We start from the raw sequence: 22,328 nt of genomic DNA on the forward strand, positions 1-22,328 counted from the left end.
GGCAAAAGAACCAAAGGCGAAATGAGGAAAAACATTTTTAAGCAGCGAGTAGTTATGATCTGGAATGCATTGCCTGAAAGGGTGGTGGAAGCAGATTTAACCGTGGCTTTCAGACAGGAATTGGATAAATATTTGAAGAGAAAAAATTTGCAGGGCTACAGGAAAAGAGCAGGGAATGGGACGAATTGGATTGCTCTTGCAAAGTGATGGCACAGGCTTGATGGGCTGAATGGCCTCCTTCTGTGCTGTAACCATTCTATGATTCTAAGATCTCATTGAAACATATAAAATTCTTAGAGGGCTTGACAGGGTAGATGCTGAAAGGCTGTTTCCGCTGCCTGAAGAGTCTAGAACTAGGCATCATAGTCTCAAGATTAATGGTCGGCCATTTAGGACCAAGATGAGGAAAAATTTCTTCACTCAGAGGGTTGTGAACCTTTGGAATTCTCTATCCCAGAGGGCTGTGGATGCTCAGCCGTTGAGTATATTCAAGACTGAGATCGATAGATTTTTGGACACTAAGGGAATCAAGGGATATGGGGATCGGGCAGGAAAGTGGAGTTGTGGCCAAAGATCAGCCATGATCTTATTGAATGGTGGAGCAGGCTTGAGGGGCTGTATGGCCTACTCCTGCTCCTTTCCTTATGTTCTTATGCTGTGATTGCACACTCTGGCTATTGGCTTCTCACATATGCTTTCTAAATTTTTTCCATCCACCATTTTTTTCAGTAAGTGAAATTTCTAATGTTAAAAATAAGTGTTTATACAAAATAGAGTATTCAAAAATGTATATATTTTACAATAACACGATTTGTCCCGAAAATCCACGGGCCGCGATCCCAGCTGCTACACTGGGATCACATCTGCCAGTGTGCTTTAGCTTGAGTTTACTGGGCAGCAGAAGAATGCCTCATTTACATGGGTTCTGCACCCGCCTACCCCATGCATCCGGAAAATCCGGCGCCTGCTTAAAAGGTGTGATTTGTTTCAGCAAGTTATTTAGAAAGGATTTGGAACAATGTATGTGGGACATTTCTTACAGAATAATTAAACCTTACCTTTAGGTAGGAGCTATGAAAGTTTATCTGTGCTAACTTGCTATCTGCTATGAATGAAACTAAAATCAGTTCTATGCCACTAATGTCTGGTTAGCACCTATCTGTGACTAACAGGAACCCAAAAGTGAAGTGCAAAGGTTAGTTATATGAATATAAAAATTAACTTCTGCTGAAAAAATTGGAATATCTTTGAAATTGATGACATTATGAAAAACAATTTTTGAATGAGTCAGATTATTTTTATCTTCTACTCATAGATCATAAAGAAATATTTTTAGCAAGCATGAACATTTTGTGAAGAATACTAGAAGTACAATCTTTCAATCATCCTTAGATACAGGGGTGGTGCCAGAGGTCTGGAGAATTGCAAATGTTACACCCTTTCTCAAAAAAGGGTATAAGGATAAACCTAGCAACTAAAGGCCAATCAGTTTAACCTCAGTGGTGGGGAAACTTCTAGAAACGATAATCCGGGATAGAATTAACAGTCACTTGGACGAGTGTGGCTTGATTAGGGAAAGCCAGCATGGATTTGTTAAAGGCAAATTGTGTTTAACTAACCTGATAGAGTTTTTTGATGAGGTAACAGATAGGGTAGATGAGGGCAATGCAGTTGATGTAATGTATATGGACTTTCAAAAGGCGTTTGATAAAGTGCTGCATGGTAGGCTTGTCATCAAGATTGCGGCCCATGGAATAAAGGGAGCAGTAGCAACATGGATACAGAATTGGCAAAGTGACAGGAAACAGTGGGTAGTAGTAAACGGTTGTTTTTTGGACTGGAGGGAGAAAGAACTGCTTTTCTTGATATATATTAATGACTTGGACTTGGGTGTATAGGGCACAATTTCAAAATTTGCAGATGACACAAAACTTGGAAGGATGGTAATCAGTGAGGAGGATAATGATAGACTTCAAGAGGCTATAGACAGGCTGGTGGCCTGGGCGGAGACATGGCAGATGAAATTTAAAGCAGAAAAATGTGAAGTGATACATTTCGGTAGGAAGAACGAGGAGAGGCAAAATAAACTAAAGGGCACAACTCTAAAAGGGGTACAGTAACAGAGAGATCTGGGGGTATATATGCATTAATCGTTGAAGATGGCAGGGCAGGTTGAGAAAGCAGTTAAAAAAGCATATGGGATCCTGGGCTTTAGAAATAGAAGCATAGAGTACAAAAATAAGGAAGTCATGATGATCCTTCATAAAACACTGGTTCGGCCACAACTGGAGTTCTGGGCACCGCACTTCAGGAAAGATGTGAAGGCCTTAGAGAAGGTGCAGAAGAGATTCACTGGAGTGATTCCAGGGATGAGGGACTTTAGTTACGTGGATAGACTGGAGAAGCTGGGGTTCTTCTCCTTGGAACAGAGACGGTTGCGAGGAGATTTGATAGAGATATTCAAAATCATGAAGGATCTAGACAGAGTAGATAGAGAATAACTGTTCCCACTGGCAGAAGGGTCAAGAACCAGAGGGCATAGATTTAAGGTGATTGGCAAAAGAACCAAAGGTGACACGACGAGAAACCTTTTTACACTGTGAGTGGTTAGGATCTGGTTTGCTCTGCCAGAAGGGGTGGTGGAGGCAGATTTAATCATGGCCTTCAAAAGGGAACTTGAAAGGAAAACAATTTGCAGGGCTTTGGCGATAAGCCGGGCGAGTGGGACTAGCTGGATTGCTCTTGCATAGATCCGGTGTAGACTCAATGGGCCCAATGGTCTCCTTCCGTGCTGTAACCGTTCTATGATTCTACAAGTAATTCCATGGTTCCAAATGTTTCTCCGAATCGGCTTTATACTAGTCACCATCAGAAATTTCCAAAAAAAAGTTTTTTAATAAATATTATTCCATAGAAAAGGTCCATTAATTTCATAAGATCCTGAGGACATTAAAGACTCAAAGGGTAATGCTGTAATTCCTGTTTTAAGTACTGTCTTCAAAAAGAAATGACAATTGCTGCAAATATATATTGTTAATTTTCGTTTTACTTAAAATATCAGCTCTGTCTGATCTTATTCAGGGAAAGACATGTCTGAATTTATGAAGTAAGTAACTATGATAATTGGCTGAGGGTTTTATTGGAATCTGAGAAATGTAAATGTATTAAAGTGCATTTCTACTTTCTCACAGGAGTTTGTACGGCTCACCGTTTCAGATACCTTGACGACAGTCATAACTATATTGATTGGAGATTTTTTCCGTGCTGTATTTGTCAGATTTGTTAACTACTGCTGGTGCTGGGACCTGGAGTATGGGTTTGTAAGTACTGACTAATTATATTTTCTATATATACATATATATACACACATACATATCATTACTAGAATATCAACATAATACGAGCAACAGTCAATTGTAATAATTGCTTGGGATAAATCATTGAACAAAAGCTATTATTTTTGTCTAGCCCTCCTATGGAGAATTTGATATCAGTGGGAACGTTCTGGGTCTGATCTTCAATCAAGGCATGATATGGTGGGTGGAGCATAAAGGTAACACTCACATTGCTTTCAGAGATATTCATAAGGCTTTCGACCTTGTGCCTCACACGGTCCTTCTGAGGAAGCTGAAAGTCATGGGAGTCCATGATCAATTCCTGTGTACTCCAGCTCCAAGATTTATATATGAAGAGAGATGGGGGATTCACTGGATTAATCTCTCTTAAAAGAGGAATGCAGAAAGGTAATCATCTGTTACTCCTCCTATTCGATATCTTCATCATTGATGTGTTGGATAACATCATAAGGAATGGTTTCAAAGTATCTGTTCTGGGCATTTCTGAACCAACTGTGATGCTCCATTTTGCAGATGATCCTGTGCTGCTGGCAGACTCATTTGGGGATCTAAGGGGTAACTTTCAGACTTTGAGTTGCCAGCAGGGAGCCTCATCAGTCGGGGACACATATTGGAAATTCAGGTGCCAGCTGAAAATGATTTTCTGACAATTGATAATTATCCCCTAGTCCTCCATTATTCTCTGTACAGTTTTCTTGTCTTAACTCTTTAAATTACCATTTGCTGTCTCCTTTCGTTGGGGGGTAGGAGGATGAGATGGTAGAATGATCTGGACTGTGGATATCTCTACAGATACTGTCAATACCTTTCCATGATTGTCAGGAAGAGAACTTCTGTGGAGTGATGTTGACATCATCAAACATATGCCAACATTTTGGAAAAGTTGTTATATTATGAACAATAGATAAGAACATAAGAACATAAGAAATAGGAGCAGGAGTAGGCCAATCGGCCCCTCGAGCCTGCTCCGCCATTCAATAAGATCATGGCTGATCTGATCCCAACCACAAAACTAAAGAACACACGAAGTAGGACCTGGACCCGGCCACTCAGCCCCTGGGCCCTCTCCGCCACCCACAGGGCATTGACCGATCCGAACTCAGCTTCATGTCCAATTTCCTGCCCGCTCCCCATAACCCCCAATTCCCTTTACTTCTAGAAAACTGTCTATTTCTGTTTTAAATTTATCTAGTGATGTAGCTTCCACAGCTTCCTGGGGCAGCAAATTCCACAGACCTACCACCCTCTGAGTGAAGAAGTTTCTCCTCATCTCAGTTTTGAAAGAGCAGCCCCTTATTCTAAGATTATGCCCCCTAGTTCTAGTTTCACCCATCTTTGGGAACATCCTTACTGCATCCACCCGATCAAGCCCCTTCACAATCTTATATGTTTCAATAAGATCGCCTCTCATTCTTCTGAACTCCAATGAGTAGAGTCCCAATCTACTCAACCTCTCCTCATATGTCCACCCCCTCATCCCCGGGATTAACCGAGTGAACCTTCTTTGTACTGCCTCGAGAGCAAGTATGTCTTTTCTTAAGTGTGGACACCAAAACTTTATGCAGTATTCCAGGTGCGGTCTCACCAATACCTTATATAACTGCAGCAATATCTCCCTGTTTTTATATTCTATCCCCCTAGCAATAAAAGCCAACATTCCGTTGGCTTTCTTGATCACCTGCTGCACCTGCATACCAACTTTTTGATTTTCTTGCAATAGGACCCCCAGATCCCTTTGTACTGCAGTACTTTCCAGTTTCTCGCCATTAAGAAAATAACTTGCTCTCTGATTTTTCCTGCCAAAGTGCATAACCTCACATTTTCCAATATTATATTGCATCTGCCAAATCTCCGCCCACTCACCCAGCCTGTCTATATCCCCTTGCAGGTTTTTTATGTCCTCCTCACTCCCTACTTTCCCTCCCATCTTTGTATCATCTGCAAATTTTGATATGTTGCACTCGGTCCCCTCCTCCAAATCATTAATATAGATTGTAAAGAGTTGGGGACCCAGCACCGATCCCTGTGGAACACCACTGTTTACTGGTTGCCAGTCCGAGAATGAACCATTTATCCCAACTCTCTGCCTCCTGTTCGATAACCAATCCTCCACCCATGCCAGAATATTACCCCCAATCCCATGATTTTTTATCTTAAGTAATAATCTTTTATGTGGCACCTTGTCGAATGCCTTCTGGAAGTCTAAATACACTACGTCCACTGGTTCCCCTTTATCCACTCTGTACGTTATATCCTCAAAGAACTCAAGCAAATTTGTCAGACATGACTTCCCCTTCATAAAGCCATGCTGACTTTGTCCTATTAAATTATGCTTATCTAAATGTTCCGTTACTGTCTCCTTAATAATAGACTCCAAAATTTTACCCACCACAGATGTTAAGCTAACTGGCCTATAATTTCCAGCCTTTTTAAATAACGATGTTACATTAGTAGTTTTCCAATCTGCCGGGACCACTCCTGAGTCCAGGGAATTTTGGAAAACTATCACCAAAGCATCCACAATCCCTACTGCCACTTCCCTCAAGACCCTAGGATGTAAGCCATCAGGTCCAGGGCATTTATCCGCTTTGAGTGCCATTATTTTACTGAGTACCATCTCCTGAGTGATTTTAATCGTATTTAGCTCCTCCCCCCGTAGAGCCCCCTGTTTGTCCAGTGTTGGGATATTCTTAGTGTCCTCTATCGTAAAGACTGAAACAAAATATTTGTTCAGCATTTTTGCCATCTCCATGTTTCCCACCATTAATTTCCCGGTCTCATCCTCTAAGGGACCTATGTTTGCCTTCGCCACCCTTTATCTTTTTATATAACTATAGAAACTCTTGCTATCTGTTTTTATATTTTTTGCTAATTTCTTTTCATAATCTAACTTCCCTTTCTTAATCAATCCTTTAGTTACTTTTTGCTGTCTTTTGAAGACTTCCCAATCTTCTATCCTCCCACTAAGTTTGGCTACCTTATATGTCCTTGTTTTTAGTCGGATACTATCCTTAATTTCTTTACTTAGCCACGGATGGCTGTCATTTCTTTTACACCCTTTTTTCCTCAGTGGAATATATTTATTTTGAAAGTTGTAAAATAACTCCCTAAATGAGCACCACTGCTCATGTACCGTCTTACCCTTTAATCTATTTTCCCAGTCCACTTTAATCAATTCCGCTCTCATACCATCATAGTCTCCTTTATTCAAGCTCAGTACGCTTGTTTGAGAATCAACCTTCTCACCCTCTAATTGGATATGGAATTCAACCATGTTGTGGTCGCTCGTTCCAAGGGGATCCTTAACTAGGACATTATTAATTAATCCTGACTCATTACACAGGACCAGGTCCAGGGTTGCCTGCCCCCTTGTAGGATCAGTTACATACTGCTCAAGAAATCCATCCCTGATGCACTCAATGAACTCTTCCTCAAGGCTGCTCTGCCCAATTTGATTTGTCCAGTTAATATGATAGTTAAAATCCCCCATAATTATGGCTGTTCCCTTATTTCCTGATTAATACTTCTTCCAGCAGAGTTGCAACTATTAGGAGGCCTATATACTACGCCCACTAGTGTTTTTTTCCCCTTATTATTCCTTATCTCTACCCAAACTGTTTCATTATCTTGATGCTTTGTCCCAATATCATTTATCTGTATTACAGTGATTCCTTCCTTTATTAACATAGCCACCCCACCTCCCCTTCCTTCCTGCCTGTCCTTCCTGATTGTTAAATACTCTGGCATATTTAATTCCCAGTCGTTGTCACCCTGCAACCATGTTTCTGTAATGGCCACAAGATCATACCCATACGTAGTTATTTGTGCAGTTAACTCGTCCATTTTGTTACGAATGCTACGTGCATTCAGATAAAGAACTTTCAAATCTGTTTTGTGACGCTTAGTTCCTGCTTTTTCCTTTTTTAACACTTTACCTATTACTCCATACCTTCTGTCCCTTCCTGTTACGCTTTCCTCTGTCTCCCTGCTCAGGTTCCCAACACCCTGCCACTTTAGTTTAAACCCTCCCCAACAGCACTAGCAAACACTCCTCCTAGGACAGCGGTCCCGGCCCTGCCCAGGTGCAGACCGTCTGGTTTGTACTGGTCCCACCTCCCCCAGAACCGTTTCCAGTGTCCCAGGAATTTGAATCCCTCCCCCTTGCACCATTCCTCTAGCCACGTATTCATTTGAAATATCCTCCTATTTCTACTCTGACTAGCACGTGGCACTGGCAGCAATCCTGAGATTACTACCTTTGAGGTCCTATTTTTTAATTTACCTCCAAACTCCCTATATTCTGCTTTTAGGACCTCATCCCCTTTTTTACCTATATCGTTGGTGCCTATGTGCACCACGACAGCTGGCTGTTCGCCCTCCCCCTCCAAAATGTTCTGTACCCGCTCCGAGACGTCCTTGATCCTTGCACCAGGGAGGCAACACACCATCCTGGAGTCTCGGTTGCGGCCGCAGAAACGCCTGTCTATTCCCCTTACAATTGAGTCCCCTATCACTATAGCTCTTCCACTCTTTTTCTCCCAGCCTGTGCAGCAGAGCCACCCGTGGTGCCAGGAAGTTAGCTGCTGCTGCCTTCCCCTGATAAGTCATTCCCCCCAACAGCATCCAAAGTGGCATATCTGTTTGAGAGGGGGATGGCCACAGGGGACCCCTGCACTACCTGCCTGCACCTCTTACTCTTCCTGGTGGTCACCCATTCACTTCCTGCCTGTATACCCTTTACCTGCGGTGTGACCAACTCGCTAAACGTGCTATCCACGAGTTTCTCTGCATCGCGGATGCTCCACAGTGAATCCACCCGCAGCTCCAGCTCCGAGATACAATCGGTCAGTAGCTGCAGGTGGACACACTTCCTGCACACATGGTCGGCAGGGACACTGGTAGTGTCCATGACTTTCCACATCTTGCAGGAGGGGCATATCATGGGTGCGAGGTCTGCTGCCATGACTTGCCTTAGATTAGTTACCCCTTTTAAATTACGTTGAAATTAGAAAATGTTAACTATACTAGGGACCTAGGTTCACTAAAAAAAAACACTACCTGCTATAAAACCTGCAGACCTTCCCTTTCTTATTACTTTACTTACAGTAAAACGGTAGAAATACTCACCTGAACCTACTCACCAATCAGCTGCCTCCCCTGTGCCGCGTCACTTTCTGACTGGTGACGTCACCTCGAACTCTGCCGCTGGTCTCAGAGTCTCGCTCTCAGAGTAAGCTCTGGTCTCGCTCTCTCCCGCCGCTCACCGCCGCTCACCGAGTGCAGCGTTTGGATGATAGCCTACTTACCCTGATCTAATCCCCCAAATTTTCTCGGATGATAATTTCTTTCCCTGATTTAATTTTCCAAACTTGGTGCATGTGATGAAGCAAGCAACAAAGGAAGCTTATCTTATTCATTTACTAAATGATAATGTGGAAAACTGGAAAGAAACTTAAACTAGTACTGAGTAAATTTTAGCACTGTCATTAAATTGTAGAAGATATCAATACTTATATTCTTCAGGTAGAACTAGGTTTGCTGAGATTTAACCAAATGTTTGCACAGTCCTAATAAACAATTATACAACTGTTCTGTCTGATAGAGTGGTCAATAAATTGATAACTTGTTATAACAAACTATTGCTATTCCTGCTTACCAAAGATAGACTACATTTTCTCTACTTGTAGTCAAGAGAGGTGATATTTCATCTAGAGGTAATATAACTACAAGGTTTCCAGTTTTCCCTTCTCTCCATCACTGATGGTAATGAGCTAGCACTGGGGCTCAACAAATGTCTGCAATCAGTGACACTATTAAAGTTTTCCAGTACAGGTAGAGTTTTTCCCACTCCATTGTTGCCTTTTACAATGAACACAGCTAAAGTAATTGAGTTATTACCACTGTTGAGTTTACACATCTATCCGGGGTTTCCGCCGATCTTCCACCGATGCTACAGCAGCCGATTGGAAGGATCCGAGAGGAAATTCCCTCCTAATGTTGTTTTCAGCTGCATTTCCCTGTGTTAATAATTCAATTGGGATATATTTACTGCTTAAATAACTGGTCAGCCATCGCTTACTGGCAGTTGCGGTCATCCATTGCCACTGCAATGTGTAACATATACTCAATGAACATATCAATCTTTAATTTTTAATTTAAATAGTAGGACTAGAGGGAAAATACTGAAATCAGGAGGTTTCCCACCAGTACTGACAGGGAAATAAGAAAATATATCTTATAGTCATCTCATGAAAACAAAAAAATACTTTAAAACAAATCAAAAAGAGCAGATTCGTTCTTTTAAAAAGTTTTGTTCTGATGCATTTTATTACTGCAACAATTTCTATTTGAAATACTACTTTATTTAAATTTTCACCTTGATTTGCTCTGATAAATTCATCTCCAACAGCATTAATGTAATATTACTTGAGCAATAGCAATTTATTTGTTGGGTTTAATTTATAATTGTAGAAACATAACTTGTAAATTTTCTTCTATCTCTAATACAGGGACAGAAAGCAATAATTTCTATACTTTTTCCTTAGGATGGGTGCCTTTTATGCTCCATGCCTTCCAGCTATAAATGTTTTACGTCTCCTGGCCTCCATGTATCTGCAGTGCTGGGCAGTCATGTGCACCAATGTTCCACATGAGCGTGTGTTCAAGGCTTCAAGATCCAATAACTTCTACATGGCCATGTTGCTGATCATCTTGTTCCTGTCAACACTGCCTGCAGTTTACACCATTGTCTCAATACCACCGTCCTTTGATTGTGGCCCATTTAGGTGAATATCATTGCTTTGAAATTGACCAACAATTTACCTGATCATGTTCTTATTTGACGTCCACACACATGCATTTTCCAGCAGGATAGCAAACAGGAGAACGACCCTGGAAATTTTGCAGTCCCTATTCCTTGAGTTCTGAAGTCCTGACTGAGATTGGCTAACTCAGAATAGACTGGAATAAAAGCTGGGACCTTTTGGTTTACAGGGTTAAGTTACATACTAGATGAGAATTTCTGCAGGGGTTTTCTGGTGGGAGATCGGCAGAACCTCCAGAGAAACTGTGTAAGTGGTTAGAAACTGCCTTTTATACACCATTTCTCCAGCGGTTCTGCCGAGTTATGGCAGGGGATCAGGAGAACTCCTTGGAAATTCAAGGCGACAGTCTTTACTAAATGAGCCATATGGGGAACTTTTAATGTCTTCAACTTTTAATTTGAAGATAGCAGCAAGCGTCATGGTAAATCTAAATCAAATGTTATTACGAAATGTTATTAATTTCTATTTTACAGTGGGAAATATAGAATGTTTGATGTTATTCAAGAAACTCTGGACAATGACTTTCCAGCTTGGTTTGGGAAAGTTTTCAGCGCTGCAACCAATCCTGGTTTGATTCTGTCTTTCATTTTACTTATGGTGTAAGTATTTCTGTTTAAACTTTTAATTTCTGTTTTCGTGTTTTTAAAGAATTGGGACCTCTTCCTACTTGGATATGCATATCTTGTGTTATCTACAACTATTTCAAAATATTTCTGAAACTTTGAATTTATAATTTTCTAAAGTATGTTTTAATAAATCCCCTTAAAAGAGGGTCCTTCCAATAGCCCCACTGTTAAGGCAGCCATACACACCAGGAAGGCCCCAGGTTTGAGCCCTTCTTTGTGGTGAGTTAGGTGATCTCAAGTACAGGGCAGTAGGGAAGCTAAATTTGACCTCAATGTCCTTGGGTAAGGGAATGAAAATGTCCCTGATCACTATCCTAAAATCCCTGCTTTTTGGAGAGAGGATATTATTAGTCTCACTGTGATTGAACAACCTGCTAACTTTGCTAAGGCTCATAGATAATGTGCTGACTTGGACAAGATATCAGAGGGCAATGAGCAACCATAGCCCAGCAGGTCTTCAACAGAGGAGCAGGGGTGAAAATTAGCAGAAAGAATGAAGATTAAAAAATGCCATAAGAAGAGAATCATAGATATTTCCATCTCATTTAATTCCATACATATACACTTGGGGATAATTGTTCTTAAAAAAGCCCTGCAATGTCATTGGCTTTGAATCAGATCACCAAAATAGTGTTATGACATGATCATGAAAAACGTATGGGTAGATTTTATGGGGGTTAAATTGGATAATCCCTGAAAACGTTACATTTGTGCTGCCTGCTGTTTTAAATGATTGCTGCGTGCAGCCAGCGCTACCTGCGCTGTTGATTGGCTGCACGCATCAGCAGTGGGCCCTGATATCATGAGTGGCTTGCGCTTCTTAAATGCAGCCTGTACCTCTTAAAGGGGAGGTGCATTGAGGCTGTAAGAAGTGGTGGGATTCATTTCAAAACTGAATCTGTGTTGTGATATTTTGAAGAATGGCTGTGCCTGGAAGAGAGCATGCGCCAAGTTTCTCTAACGATGCACTGAAGGCCCTGGTAAGAGGTGGAGAGAAGGAGGGGCATCATTTATCCGCAGGGAGACAGGAGGCCCTCCAAACATATGCTGAAGAGACAGTGGGAGGAAGTAGCCAGGAGTATAGGTCCATGAACATGGATGCAGTGTAGGAAGAAGTTCAGTTATTTAAAATGAGTTGTCAAGGTGAGTGAGTTCAAGCTTCCAATGGCATATCGTACCAACTGCACCACTAGCCTCGTCCACTGCTCAATTTACTACTCCCTCATCATCCACCTACCAACAATCTCTTTCAGTCAGTACTCAACCATTTAAATCATATGCTTTATCTCACCCTGATGTGGAGATGCCGGTGATGGACTGGGGTTGACAATTGTAAACAATTTTACAACACCAAGTTATAGTCCAACAAATTTATTTTAAATTCCACAAGCTTTCGGAGGCTTCCTCCTTCCTCAGGTGAACGGTGTGGAAAATTGTGGGTAGATTCCACACCGTTCACCTGAGGAAGGAGGAAGCCTCCGAAAGCTTGTGGAATTTAAAATAAATTTGTTGGACTATAACTTGGTGTTGTAAAATTGTTTACAATTATCTCACCCTGACACACTTAGCACCGTTGCAAGCCTCACACCCACAACTCACAGGTCACACACACTGACAGCTATTCAACCATTATAGCCACATCACCCAATCATCTTGCAGGACACTCACTGACACACTTCTCTTTTTCTTACAGGAGAAGGTGACACATAACAGGAGGCAACAAGTGGCAGCGGCTCCATGGAACACAAACCTTCTGTCTTGTCTCAGGATGACAGCATTCCTGCTCCCACCTCTGCCACTCCACCAGTGCCTTTGCTGTTGTCTGTCAGCCAGCCAGCCCACTCCCTATAGAATATTGAAACATTAGCCAAGTATAAGAAACCTCCAAAAACACATACAAATGCACCAGCTGCCAGAAGAAATAACCCAGCAACTAACCTGTAACTCCTGCATGATCACTTTAAATACCGCTGGTGGGGGGTCCTTCATGCCCTTTAAGTCATGTTCAGCTGTGTGAGGTTAACCCAGTGCATTGGATGAAGGGTAGAGTTCCAAAATAGCAGCGGTCCCTTTAAATCAATGTTGCACATTGATCCGTGTCATAACCTCCCTACTCTACATGGTGGTCATTAGGTGTGCGCACGCAAACCCCTTTAGCAAGATGGTGTCCTGTGCACTTCCCATCGGAAGTGTGCGCACGTATCTTGGACACCATTTTCAAGGCTTAGTTGGCCACGCAGCACCTAAAAAACGGGTCCTAAACGGCCCAATTTCACCCCCTATAAATTTGCTGTTCCAGTGTTAATTTTAATGAATGATAAAATCCCATGGGGCATTTTGACCTCTATGATTGAATTTTTGATATACACTCCTGGCATGTACAGCTCATTGATGGGACCATGCATTTGTGCAATCTATCTGATAATCTTTTGAAATGCAAACTCTTACTGTTGGATTAAAGAAATCAACCATGATGTAAATTTTGTTTTTTTGCAGTTTGGCTATCTATTATCTTCAGACAACCTCTGAATCATATAAGGCTGCAAACTTGGAATTAAAGAAGAAATTACAAAATGTAGGTATTCACCTTAACAAAGGAATAGTATATTTTATAGAAGAATAAACATGTTAAATGTTATAAAAAGATATAAGTATACATTTATCAGTATATTCCAGTTGTCCATTTTCACTATAATTTATTGTCAGAATGGTTAGGCAGATATAGAATGATAAGTCTTTTATAAGGTTCCACTCCAATGACATTATTGGATGCAATGTGACATTTCTATCTGTAACAAGAATCTTCTGCCTCTAGCTTATTTATTTAGTTAAGTCAAGGCAATGCGAATAGAAATTGGATAGTGCAGTGGGTTAGCACAGTGTACTTTCACCTCAAGGACAAGGCTAAGAGCCAGCCAAGCTAGCAGTAGGAGGTACTTTTCTGAAATAGATTATTGTGACAGAGTAGAGTGAGCTGAGCCAGGAGTGTTAGGCCCTGAATTTCTTTCGGATTCTGTAGTGTCCTGTTCTAAATTTGGTAAGAGTCCAACGGAACCCACTGGAAAAAGAAAGGGATCTGGTTATGCTGGGTCTCTGATGATTTCAGGAGTTCCCGGTTGGCCTTGTAATGGCATGAAACCCCTGTCTTCCCTTTACAAGGCCAATGATGTCTGGGGAGCAGAGCCAGGGTGGGATCTCGCTATGCCTGGAGTTCCTGGTTCCCCGATTCAGAAAGTAGGACTTTAGGATTTAGATAATAGACTTTTTCCTATCAATCTATAATTGTATTCTACAATGTTATATATATTGCTTGTTTACTGTTCATTAAAAAAACTCTTAATATTTTAAACTTAAAGTGAGGTCTGATTGTGATGCTCTACCGCTTTCAAAGACTGGAGAGATCCTATGGAAGCATAAGCTAAATTGCGGTAACTTAAAAATAATTAGCAGACAGGACCTGCTATTCAGGATCCAAGGCACATTACTGAGCTTACTAAGATCTGAAGGCTAGGATACATGCTCGAAGTTATGGTAAATTGGGGCTCATTCCTGAGAGTGAACTAAGACACCAAAGTGAAATAATCTAGAGTAAGAAGGTTAAAAAAGTCCTAATATGTAACAATCATGTTAATGGGAATTCAACCCAAAATGTTTATTCCCAATCTGCCTCTAATCGCTGATTTTGAAAGATATTAATGAAAATGTAGAAACACTAACAATTGTTAGGATTTCCCCTTATTAAAAATTTTGGGTCTACCTAAAATATTTTCTCAGATTCAGCGGGGCTTGTGTCTTGTATTCAGGAGTGTGCCTGTACCATCCATATCAAATCATATGATACCATAACCCAGGGGGCATAACGATGGAACCCCCTTGTGAATTGAACTGGATATTGTGTCCTTCATGCATGCCCCAACATGCACTTCTCCAGTCTTTCAGTGGGTGGACTGAAAACACTTTAGTGAGACCTGATAAGAATCTTTAAGCTGCTTTATTTTACAGAGAGCAAGTGAACCTACACTGTGAAGGTTATAATCAAAGCTCACTTACTTCACTTAACTTCAAACCCTTCCTCGTGATTAATAAGAAAAAAACAATAAACTGCACCACACACACTGTGTTAGTGGGAAAATTTAACTTTTTCTGGTCAGCCTTCTTGTTCTGACCAGTCCTAAGCTTAAATGAATGAATTTTCCCTCATAGGCTGGGCTCCATTCCAGACCCAATTGGACTGACTGACTTTACATTTATTCCTTTGTCCTTTGTATCACACAGGAGATTATTAGAAAAGATTAAGGGATCTGAAATTAGTGGAATAAAAATTGGTTAGAAGGGAAAAAACAGAGAGTAGAAGTTTTTGGCGGTTTTTCAGAGCGGTTGGAAGTGGATAGTGTTGTCCCACAGATTCAGTTCTGGGGCTACTTTTGTTCACTCTATAGAATAGATTTTGAACCCTCCCACCCGGTGGAAACCAGGTAGTAGTGACCTGAAAATAACGGGGAAGAACGTACCACCCCCATTCGTGCTGTTGTTGTGGCCGTCGCTATTTTGCCGGAGTCCTTGGAATAGGCGGTCCAGGCAGCCACCTGAAGCAAGCACACAGCTGATTTATGTATTTAAGTTGGGTCACATGATGTCAATAGGACTCGGATGTCATTTCAGGACAATCCGCTCAGATTTCATTGGCAGTTCAAATGAAGAGGAGGCCAAAGGTAAATACTTACTTATTTTTGAGGGGGCCAGGAGGAGCAGGAGCACTCCTTCGAGTTCCACAAGAGTAAACTGGGTTCTCCCACCACCACCCCCCCCCCTCCAGCCCCGAGAACAGACCTCCCTGTTCTACCTATTTCTGAGCCCGTAGACCGGCTGGGCCGTCCGATATTGTGGCAGCCCAGAGCCGGCGGGCTGCCGTGGAGCACTTGTTTTCAACCCACAACCCACACGCCCTATGTTAGTGAGTCCCAGCCCTCAAATTGGACCAGGCCTCTTTTGTTGGCATTATCGGGCTGAAGTGGCAGATGGAATTCAGTGTCAGTAAGTGTGTGGTGATACCTTTTTGGTTAAAAAAAACAACAGCAGTCATTATACCCCGAATGGAAGTGCACTCAATGCTGTGGAAGTGCAGAGGGATTTAGAGGCAGCACCTCAAGTTGATAAGGCCAAAAAAATTGTAAGCGAATTCTAGGTTTTATCGTGCGGTATAGAATATAAAAGCCAAGATGTAATGATGAGCCTGTATAAAACCTTAATAAGACCCCAAATAGAGTATTGTGCACAGGTTGGATGCCACACAATAGGAAGGATATAGAGGCTTTAGAGACGGTACAATGTAGATTGACGAGGATGCTGCCTGGTATGAGGAAATAAAAAATACTAAGAGTTGAAAAATTGGGACTTTTTCATTACAACTCAGATTACAGGATATAATGATATATATGATATAATACAAGTGTTTAAAATTATGAAAGGATGGGACAGGGCAGATAGAAGCAGGTAGTTTTCAGTAGTTGAGGGGTCAAGAACAAGGTGCCATAGATACAAGATTAAATGTAAGAGAGGAAGAGAAACTTCTTTACACATAGAGTTGTGAGGCTGTGGCATTCACTTCCAGGGTTAGTGGCTGGATAAATGGATAAAGGAATATGGGAATAGAGCAGATAAATGTGACTAGAACTATTTGCTATTGTGGAGGGTAAACATTGATATCGGCGAAATGGCCTGTTTCCATGTAACGTCTATGTATTTCTATGTATTATTTCCCTGTGTCTCCAGGAAGTGGGTGGTCTTCCCCCTCTGACCTCTTCCTCATTCTGGGATTCGGCAGTAGTCCTGTCAACCAAACTGGCTACTTCATTCTCCAGAATATATTCTTAGCAGAATATAATCTGTTACCCCAAGAATAATGTCTCAAATGGATGGCAATTGGAAGTCTGAAGCAGGACAACAAGTTACTTATTGCTCCTTGTTGTTGTGGAAAACAGTAAGGATAGTTGGCTCACTAAAACATCAATTCCTTCTTGGTTTCAGCAGTTGTAAGAAGGATTTTGAATCTGTACAAACTCTTAATTTTAAAACGTAACAGTTAAACATAACCCATTCCCAACTCCTTTCTGTGGAAAAATGGTCAAAATATCCTCAAACATGACATCTATGTGAACTTAAAATAATATACTCCCTCTTTATTACATACTACATTTATTTAACCACAGCGAGAACTAATTTATTTTGTTGGAATTATTGATAGCAAAGCGACGAAAATAAAAAGAGAAACAAAAAGAATGCCGCAGTTGCAGCAGAGCAGATGGAAGAACTACAAAGTTCCATGCAGAAAGGTATGGAAAATGAATCCTGGTAAGCAATAAAAGGATGCCAAACATTGTTCTCTAGTCTGATGGTTTTTCACAGACATATACTTTGCTCCCTCAGTTATGTACATTAAAAAAGTAGATTTTTGGCCCTGTGAATCATAGGATCGTAGGGCATTAATTGGGCTGTGTAGCACCCGTTGTTTCTGCGCTACGCGGCCTCTTGAACATCCAAGATGGTGACTTGGCTGCACATGCATGTTTCTAGCGAACGCCGGAAGCATGTAAAGTAAGGAGAAAATGGATTTAATCAGTGTGCATCGCTGATTAAAAGTGATAGACACCATTTTGGCACTTAACACTCAGCTCAACACACGAAGTAGCTGATTGGAAGAATTGAGTACTGTGAGTTGGTATGTGGGTGATGGGGGTGTAGTGAGTGGAGCAGTGGATGCGGCTAGTGGTGCAGTTGGTAGGAGATGCCACTTGACAGTTGACCTCACTCACCTTGACCACTCATGTCAAAGCATTGAACTTCTTCCTGCACTGCATCCGTGTTCGTGGTGCTGTGCGCCTGGCATTGACTTTGTCCCCCGCTGCCTCCCACTGCCTTTTGGCTATATGTCTCGAGGGCCTCCTCCTCCCCATCGCTGCCCACCCCCTCTGGTGGATATAGGCTGCCCCTCCTTCTGTCCACCTCTTGCATCATTAGTGAACCTTGGCACACGCACTCTCGCAGGCCTGGTACCAACTCAGATCGGCAGATTGGTGAGGTCTGGTATGCAGATTGCAGGATGTAGGATTTAGTAGTTCGCAACCTTTATTCAATGTTTTAACATAACTCATCAGTGTGTAAACATAGTGATGGGACCTGCATCTATGTTTTACATGTGCAATGTCTGATCTCCGTTCAGACTTTGTGCAGACAGCAGACTGTTGTTTTTTTTAGCAAATAACAGGTACTGGCTACCTTTAAGAGATTTGAAGAGGCATCCTCCCTTTAAGAGATTAGGGCTCCCCCTGCTGGTGGAAAGTGTGAATTGCATTGAATCAACATGCAAGGCCTGGATTTCAACACAGGTTGACAGTGAGTACTGAGGCCGGACGAAGTTCTTGTCCTCCCTGCGCAGGGGCCAGGGTTAATAGCGGATCACACTACCTACGCCCAATAATAGGCCCTATCAACTTACAGCACAGAAGGAGGCCATTTGGCCCATCATGCCTATGCCCGCCCTTTGAAAGAACAATCCAATCAGTCCCACTCCCTTGCTCTTATCCAATAGCCCTGCAAGTTTTTCCTTTTCAGATATATATCCAATTCCCTTTTGAATGTTACTATTGAATCTGATTTTACCACCCTTTCAGGCAGTGAATTCCAGATCCTAACAACTCGCTATGTAAAAAAATCTCCTCACCTCCCCTCTGATTCTTTTGCTAATTATCTTAATATACTTCTTTGAATACTGTTTGTCCGTAGGTTTATCGATTAACAGTTCAGCACAGTTTACTGTGGTCAATTTACTTCTCATCCCTTTGAAGTTTGCCTTACTTAAATTTAAAGGCTTAGTTGTGACTCTTGCTTCTCCTGCTCAAACCTAATATCAAATTCAGTCATATTATGATCACTAATTGCAAGATGTTCCCTTAAAGCTTTGGTTCACATTGGACCTGAAATTTTTGAGCACTCAATATTAAAACAAAATTGAGAATCACTGAAACATAATTATATAAAAGTATTGCTGGGGAATATGGACTGTAGAACCTCATCAGTCCACTATAGCTTTTACCTAACAACATAGAAAGAGAACCTACAAAGGCTGCCTTCATGGGAGCCCAACATTCCTAACATTAAACCTTCCTAAAAAAATACCTTTGACCTGTGAACCACATAGAAAAGTTGAATTTGTTCCAGTCATTTCATTTCCTGTCTGGTCTTAAAATGCTATATCTAGTGGTCAGAAAGCAAAAAGAGAAACAGATAAAAAGAACATAAGAACATAAGAAATAGGAGCAGGAGTAGGCCAATCGTCCCTTCGAGCCTGCTCCGCCATTTAATAAGATCATGGCTGATCTGATCCTAACCTCAAATCTAAATTCATGTCCAATTTCCTGCCCGCTTCCCGTAACCCTTAATTCCCTTTACTTCTAGGAAACTGTCTATTTCTGTTTTAAATTTATTCAATGATGTAGCTTCCACAGCTTCCTGGGGCAGCAAATTCCACAGACCTACCACTCTCTGAGTGAAAAAGTTTCCCCTCAACTCAGTTTTGAAAGAGCAGCCCCTTATTCTAAGATTATGCCCCCTAGTTCTAGTTTCACCCATCCTTGGGAACATCCTCACAGCATCCACCCGATCAAGCCCCTTCACAATCTTACAAAAGGACTCAGATGTGACTGTCAAAAACTTTCCAAGTGCATGTGAAGCTCAGCCCAGCTGAAAAATTATAAAATTAAAGTATATGTTTTCTTCCATTATGGCTTCAGTTATTTATAAGATAAGGGCCTAGAAATTTAATTGCTCAGCACCCGTTTTTCAGGCGTGAAACAGGCACTGAAGTGTCCGCATGCCATATTGAATAGGGCGCTCTGTAGTCATCCAGCTTGTCCGCCTGAAACAGGAGTTAGGCCCATTTCCTATACAAATCAGGGGCCTATCGCCTTTGCTAAATTGGGTCACGACTGCGCTGCATGCGCCATGTATGCTGTGGTCAGTTTTCTCGGGTGTACAGCAGCTAAACCAATGGTCCCTAAAGGGACCGTTGGAGGCTGCCACTAAAATGTAAGCTCAAAATGTTATGTTTACCTGAATGTGGAGCCAAGAGGATCCGGAGTCTCGCTAACCCTCCCCCATAACGACTGATGAACTGTCCCTGGGGCCGCAACTGGTGCCCGTGGCTCGCCGGTAATATACAAATGAGACCGGTGAACTAATTTTCTGTGGTGTTGCCGCTGGGCTATTTACATGTGTGCAGTGGCCGATGCATCCAGATTGCGGCCAAATTACGGAACGATGCAATATCTAGACCTAAGTGCTCGATTTTGACTAAATGATGCTAAGCATCATAACGTGTAGGGAATGTTTAGTTACAAAACAAAATAGTCAAATATTGTCTGCAAAATGACAGTAATTGGAACATTTACAAGAATTCAACAGAACAGAAGAGCTGTCTTATTCTTATTCAATTACCGCCCCATCAGTCTACTCTCAATCATCAGCAAAGTGATGGAAGGTGTCGTCGGCAGTGCTATCAAGCAGCACTTACTCACCAATAACCTGCTCACCGATGCTCAGTTTGGGTTCCGCCAGGACCACTCGGCGCCAGACCTCATTACAGCCTTGGTCCAAACGTGGACAAAAGAGCTGAATTTCAGAGGTGAGGTGAGAGTGACTGCCCTGGACATCGAGGCAGCATTTGACCGAGTGTGGCACCAAGGAGCCCTAGTAAAATTGAAGCCAATGGGAATCAGGGGGAAAACTCTCCAGTGGCTGGAGTCATACCTAGCACAAAGGAAGATGGTAGTGGTTGTTGGAGGCCAATCAACTCAGCCTCAGGACATTGCTGCAGGAGTTCCTCAGGGCAGTGTCCTAGGCCCAACCATCTTCAGCTGCTTCATCAATGACCTTCCCTCCATCATAAGGTCAGAAATGGGGATGTTCCATTTGCAACCCCTCAGATAATGAAGCAGTCCGAGCCTGCATGCAGCAAGACCTGGACAACATCCAGGCTTGGGCTGATAAGTGGCAAGTAACATTCGCACCAGACAAGTGCCAGGCAATGACCATCTCCAACAAGAGAAAGTCTAACCATCTCCCCTTGACATTCAACAGCATTACCATCGCCAAATCCCTCACCATCAACATCCTGGGGGTCACCATTGACCAGAAACTTAACTGGACCAGCCATATAAATACTGTGGCTACAAGAGCAGGTCAGAGGCTGGGTATTCTGCGGCGAGTGACTCACCTCCTGACTCCCCAAAGCCTTTCCACCATCCACAAGGCACAAGTCAGGAGTGTGATGGAATACTCTCCACTTGCCTGGATGAATGCAGCTCCAACAACAATCAAGAAGCACGATACCATCCAGGACAAAGCAGCCCACTTGATTGGCACTCCATCCACCACCCTAAACATTCACTCCCTTCACCACCGGCGCACTGTGGCTGCAGTGTGTACCATCCACAGGATGCACTGCAGCAACTCGCCAAGGCTTCTTCGACAGCACCTCCCAAACCCGCAACCTCTACCATCTAGAAGGACAAGAGCAGCACATGGGAGCAACACCACCTGCACGTTCCCCTCAAAGTCACACACCATCCCGACTTGGAAGTATATCGCCGTTCCTTCATTGTCGCTGGGTCAAAATCCTGGAACTCCCTTCTTAACAGCACTGTGGGAGAACCTTCACCACACAGACTGCAGTGGTTCAAGAAGGCGGCTCACCACCACCTTCTCAAGGGCAATTAGGGATGGGCAATAAATGCCAGCCTCGCCAGCGACGCCCACATCCCATGAACGAATAAAAAAAAGTTGCTGGTAAGGGCATAAAAGCAAGAATGAAAAGGGGCACTTAGAATACAAACTTTTACTGCAGTTCAGGTAACTATAAGGCATCTAACTACAGCCTATGCCAGTTGGCCAGTTAAAATTAATCATGGTGTTGGTTTAAAAGCACCCCAAACACAGTATTTCATATCTGAATGGTACAAAATGAAAAACCATGCCTAGAGATCACCAGGCACCACAGCTAGAGTGCCTGCACTCACCATTATGCCATCAACTAAAACTGTAAGCCCTGACACACCTATCTGGCAAGAACCACGTATACTAGCCAATAATAGTCACGAATGACATCCTATGTGACTGTGACCATGGTAAACTACCTTCCTCATCCCTCTCGACCTGTCTGCAGCCTTTAACATGGTTGACCGCACCATCCTCTTCCAAAGCCTCTCCTCCATTGTCCAGCTGGGTGGAGCTGTGCTTGCCTGGGTCCATTCTTATCTATTCAGTCATAGCCAGAGAATCACCTGCTTCCTGCTCCTACACCGTTACCTCTGGAGTCCCCCAAGAATCTATCCTTAGCCCCTTCCTATTTCTCATCTACATGCTGCTCTTTGGCGACATCATCCAAAAACATGATGTCAGGTTCCACCTGCACGCTGACAACACCCAGTTCTACCTCACCACCAGCTCCCTCGACCCCTCTACTGTCT

At 42.4% G+C, this 22,328-nt stretch overlaps 1 protein-coding gene across 1 annotated transcript in view; it reads left to right on the top strand.

Annotated features, from left to right (window-relative positions):
• tmc1 (transmembrane channel-like 1) overlaps positions 1–22,328 on the top strand; it is an 83,872-nt gene that overhangs the window by 54,005 nt on the left and 7,539 nt on the right. The window contains exons 13-18 of the mRNA XM_067982198.1: positions 3,192–3,320; positions 3,469–3,536; positions 9,902–10,141; positions 10,654–10,779; positions 13,303–13,381; positions 17,051–17,138. Of these exons, the coding sequence (XP_067838299.1) occupies positions 3,192–3,320; positions 3,469–3,536; positions 9,902–10,141; positions 10,654–10,779; positions 13,303–13,381; positions 17,051–17,138 (730 nt within the window). The remainder of the gene's footprint in view (positions 1–3,191; positions 3,321–3,468; positions 3,537–9,901; positions 10,142–10,653; positions 10,780–13,302; positions 13,382–17,050; positions 17,139–22,328) is intronic.

This window comes from Heptranchias perlo, chromosome 4, assembly GCF_035084215.1.
Source record: "Heptranchias perlo isolate sHepPer1 chromosome 4, sHepPer1.hap1, whole genome shotgun sequence".
In the NCBI taxonomy this organism is placed as follows: domain Eukaryota; kingdom Metazoa; phylum Chordata; class Chondrichthyes; order Hexanchiformes; family Hexanchidae; genus Heptranchias; species Heptranchias perlo.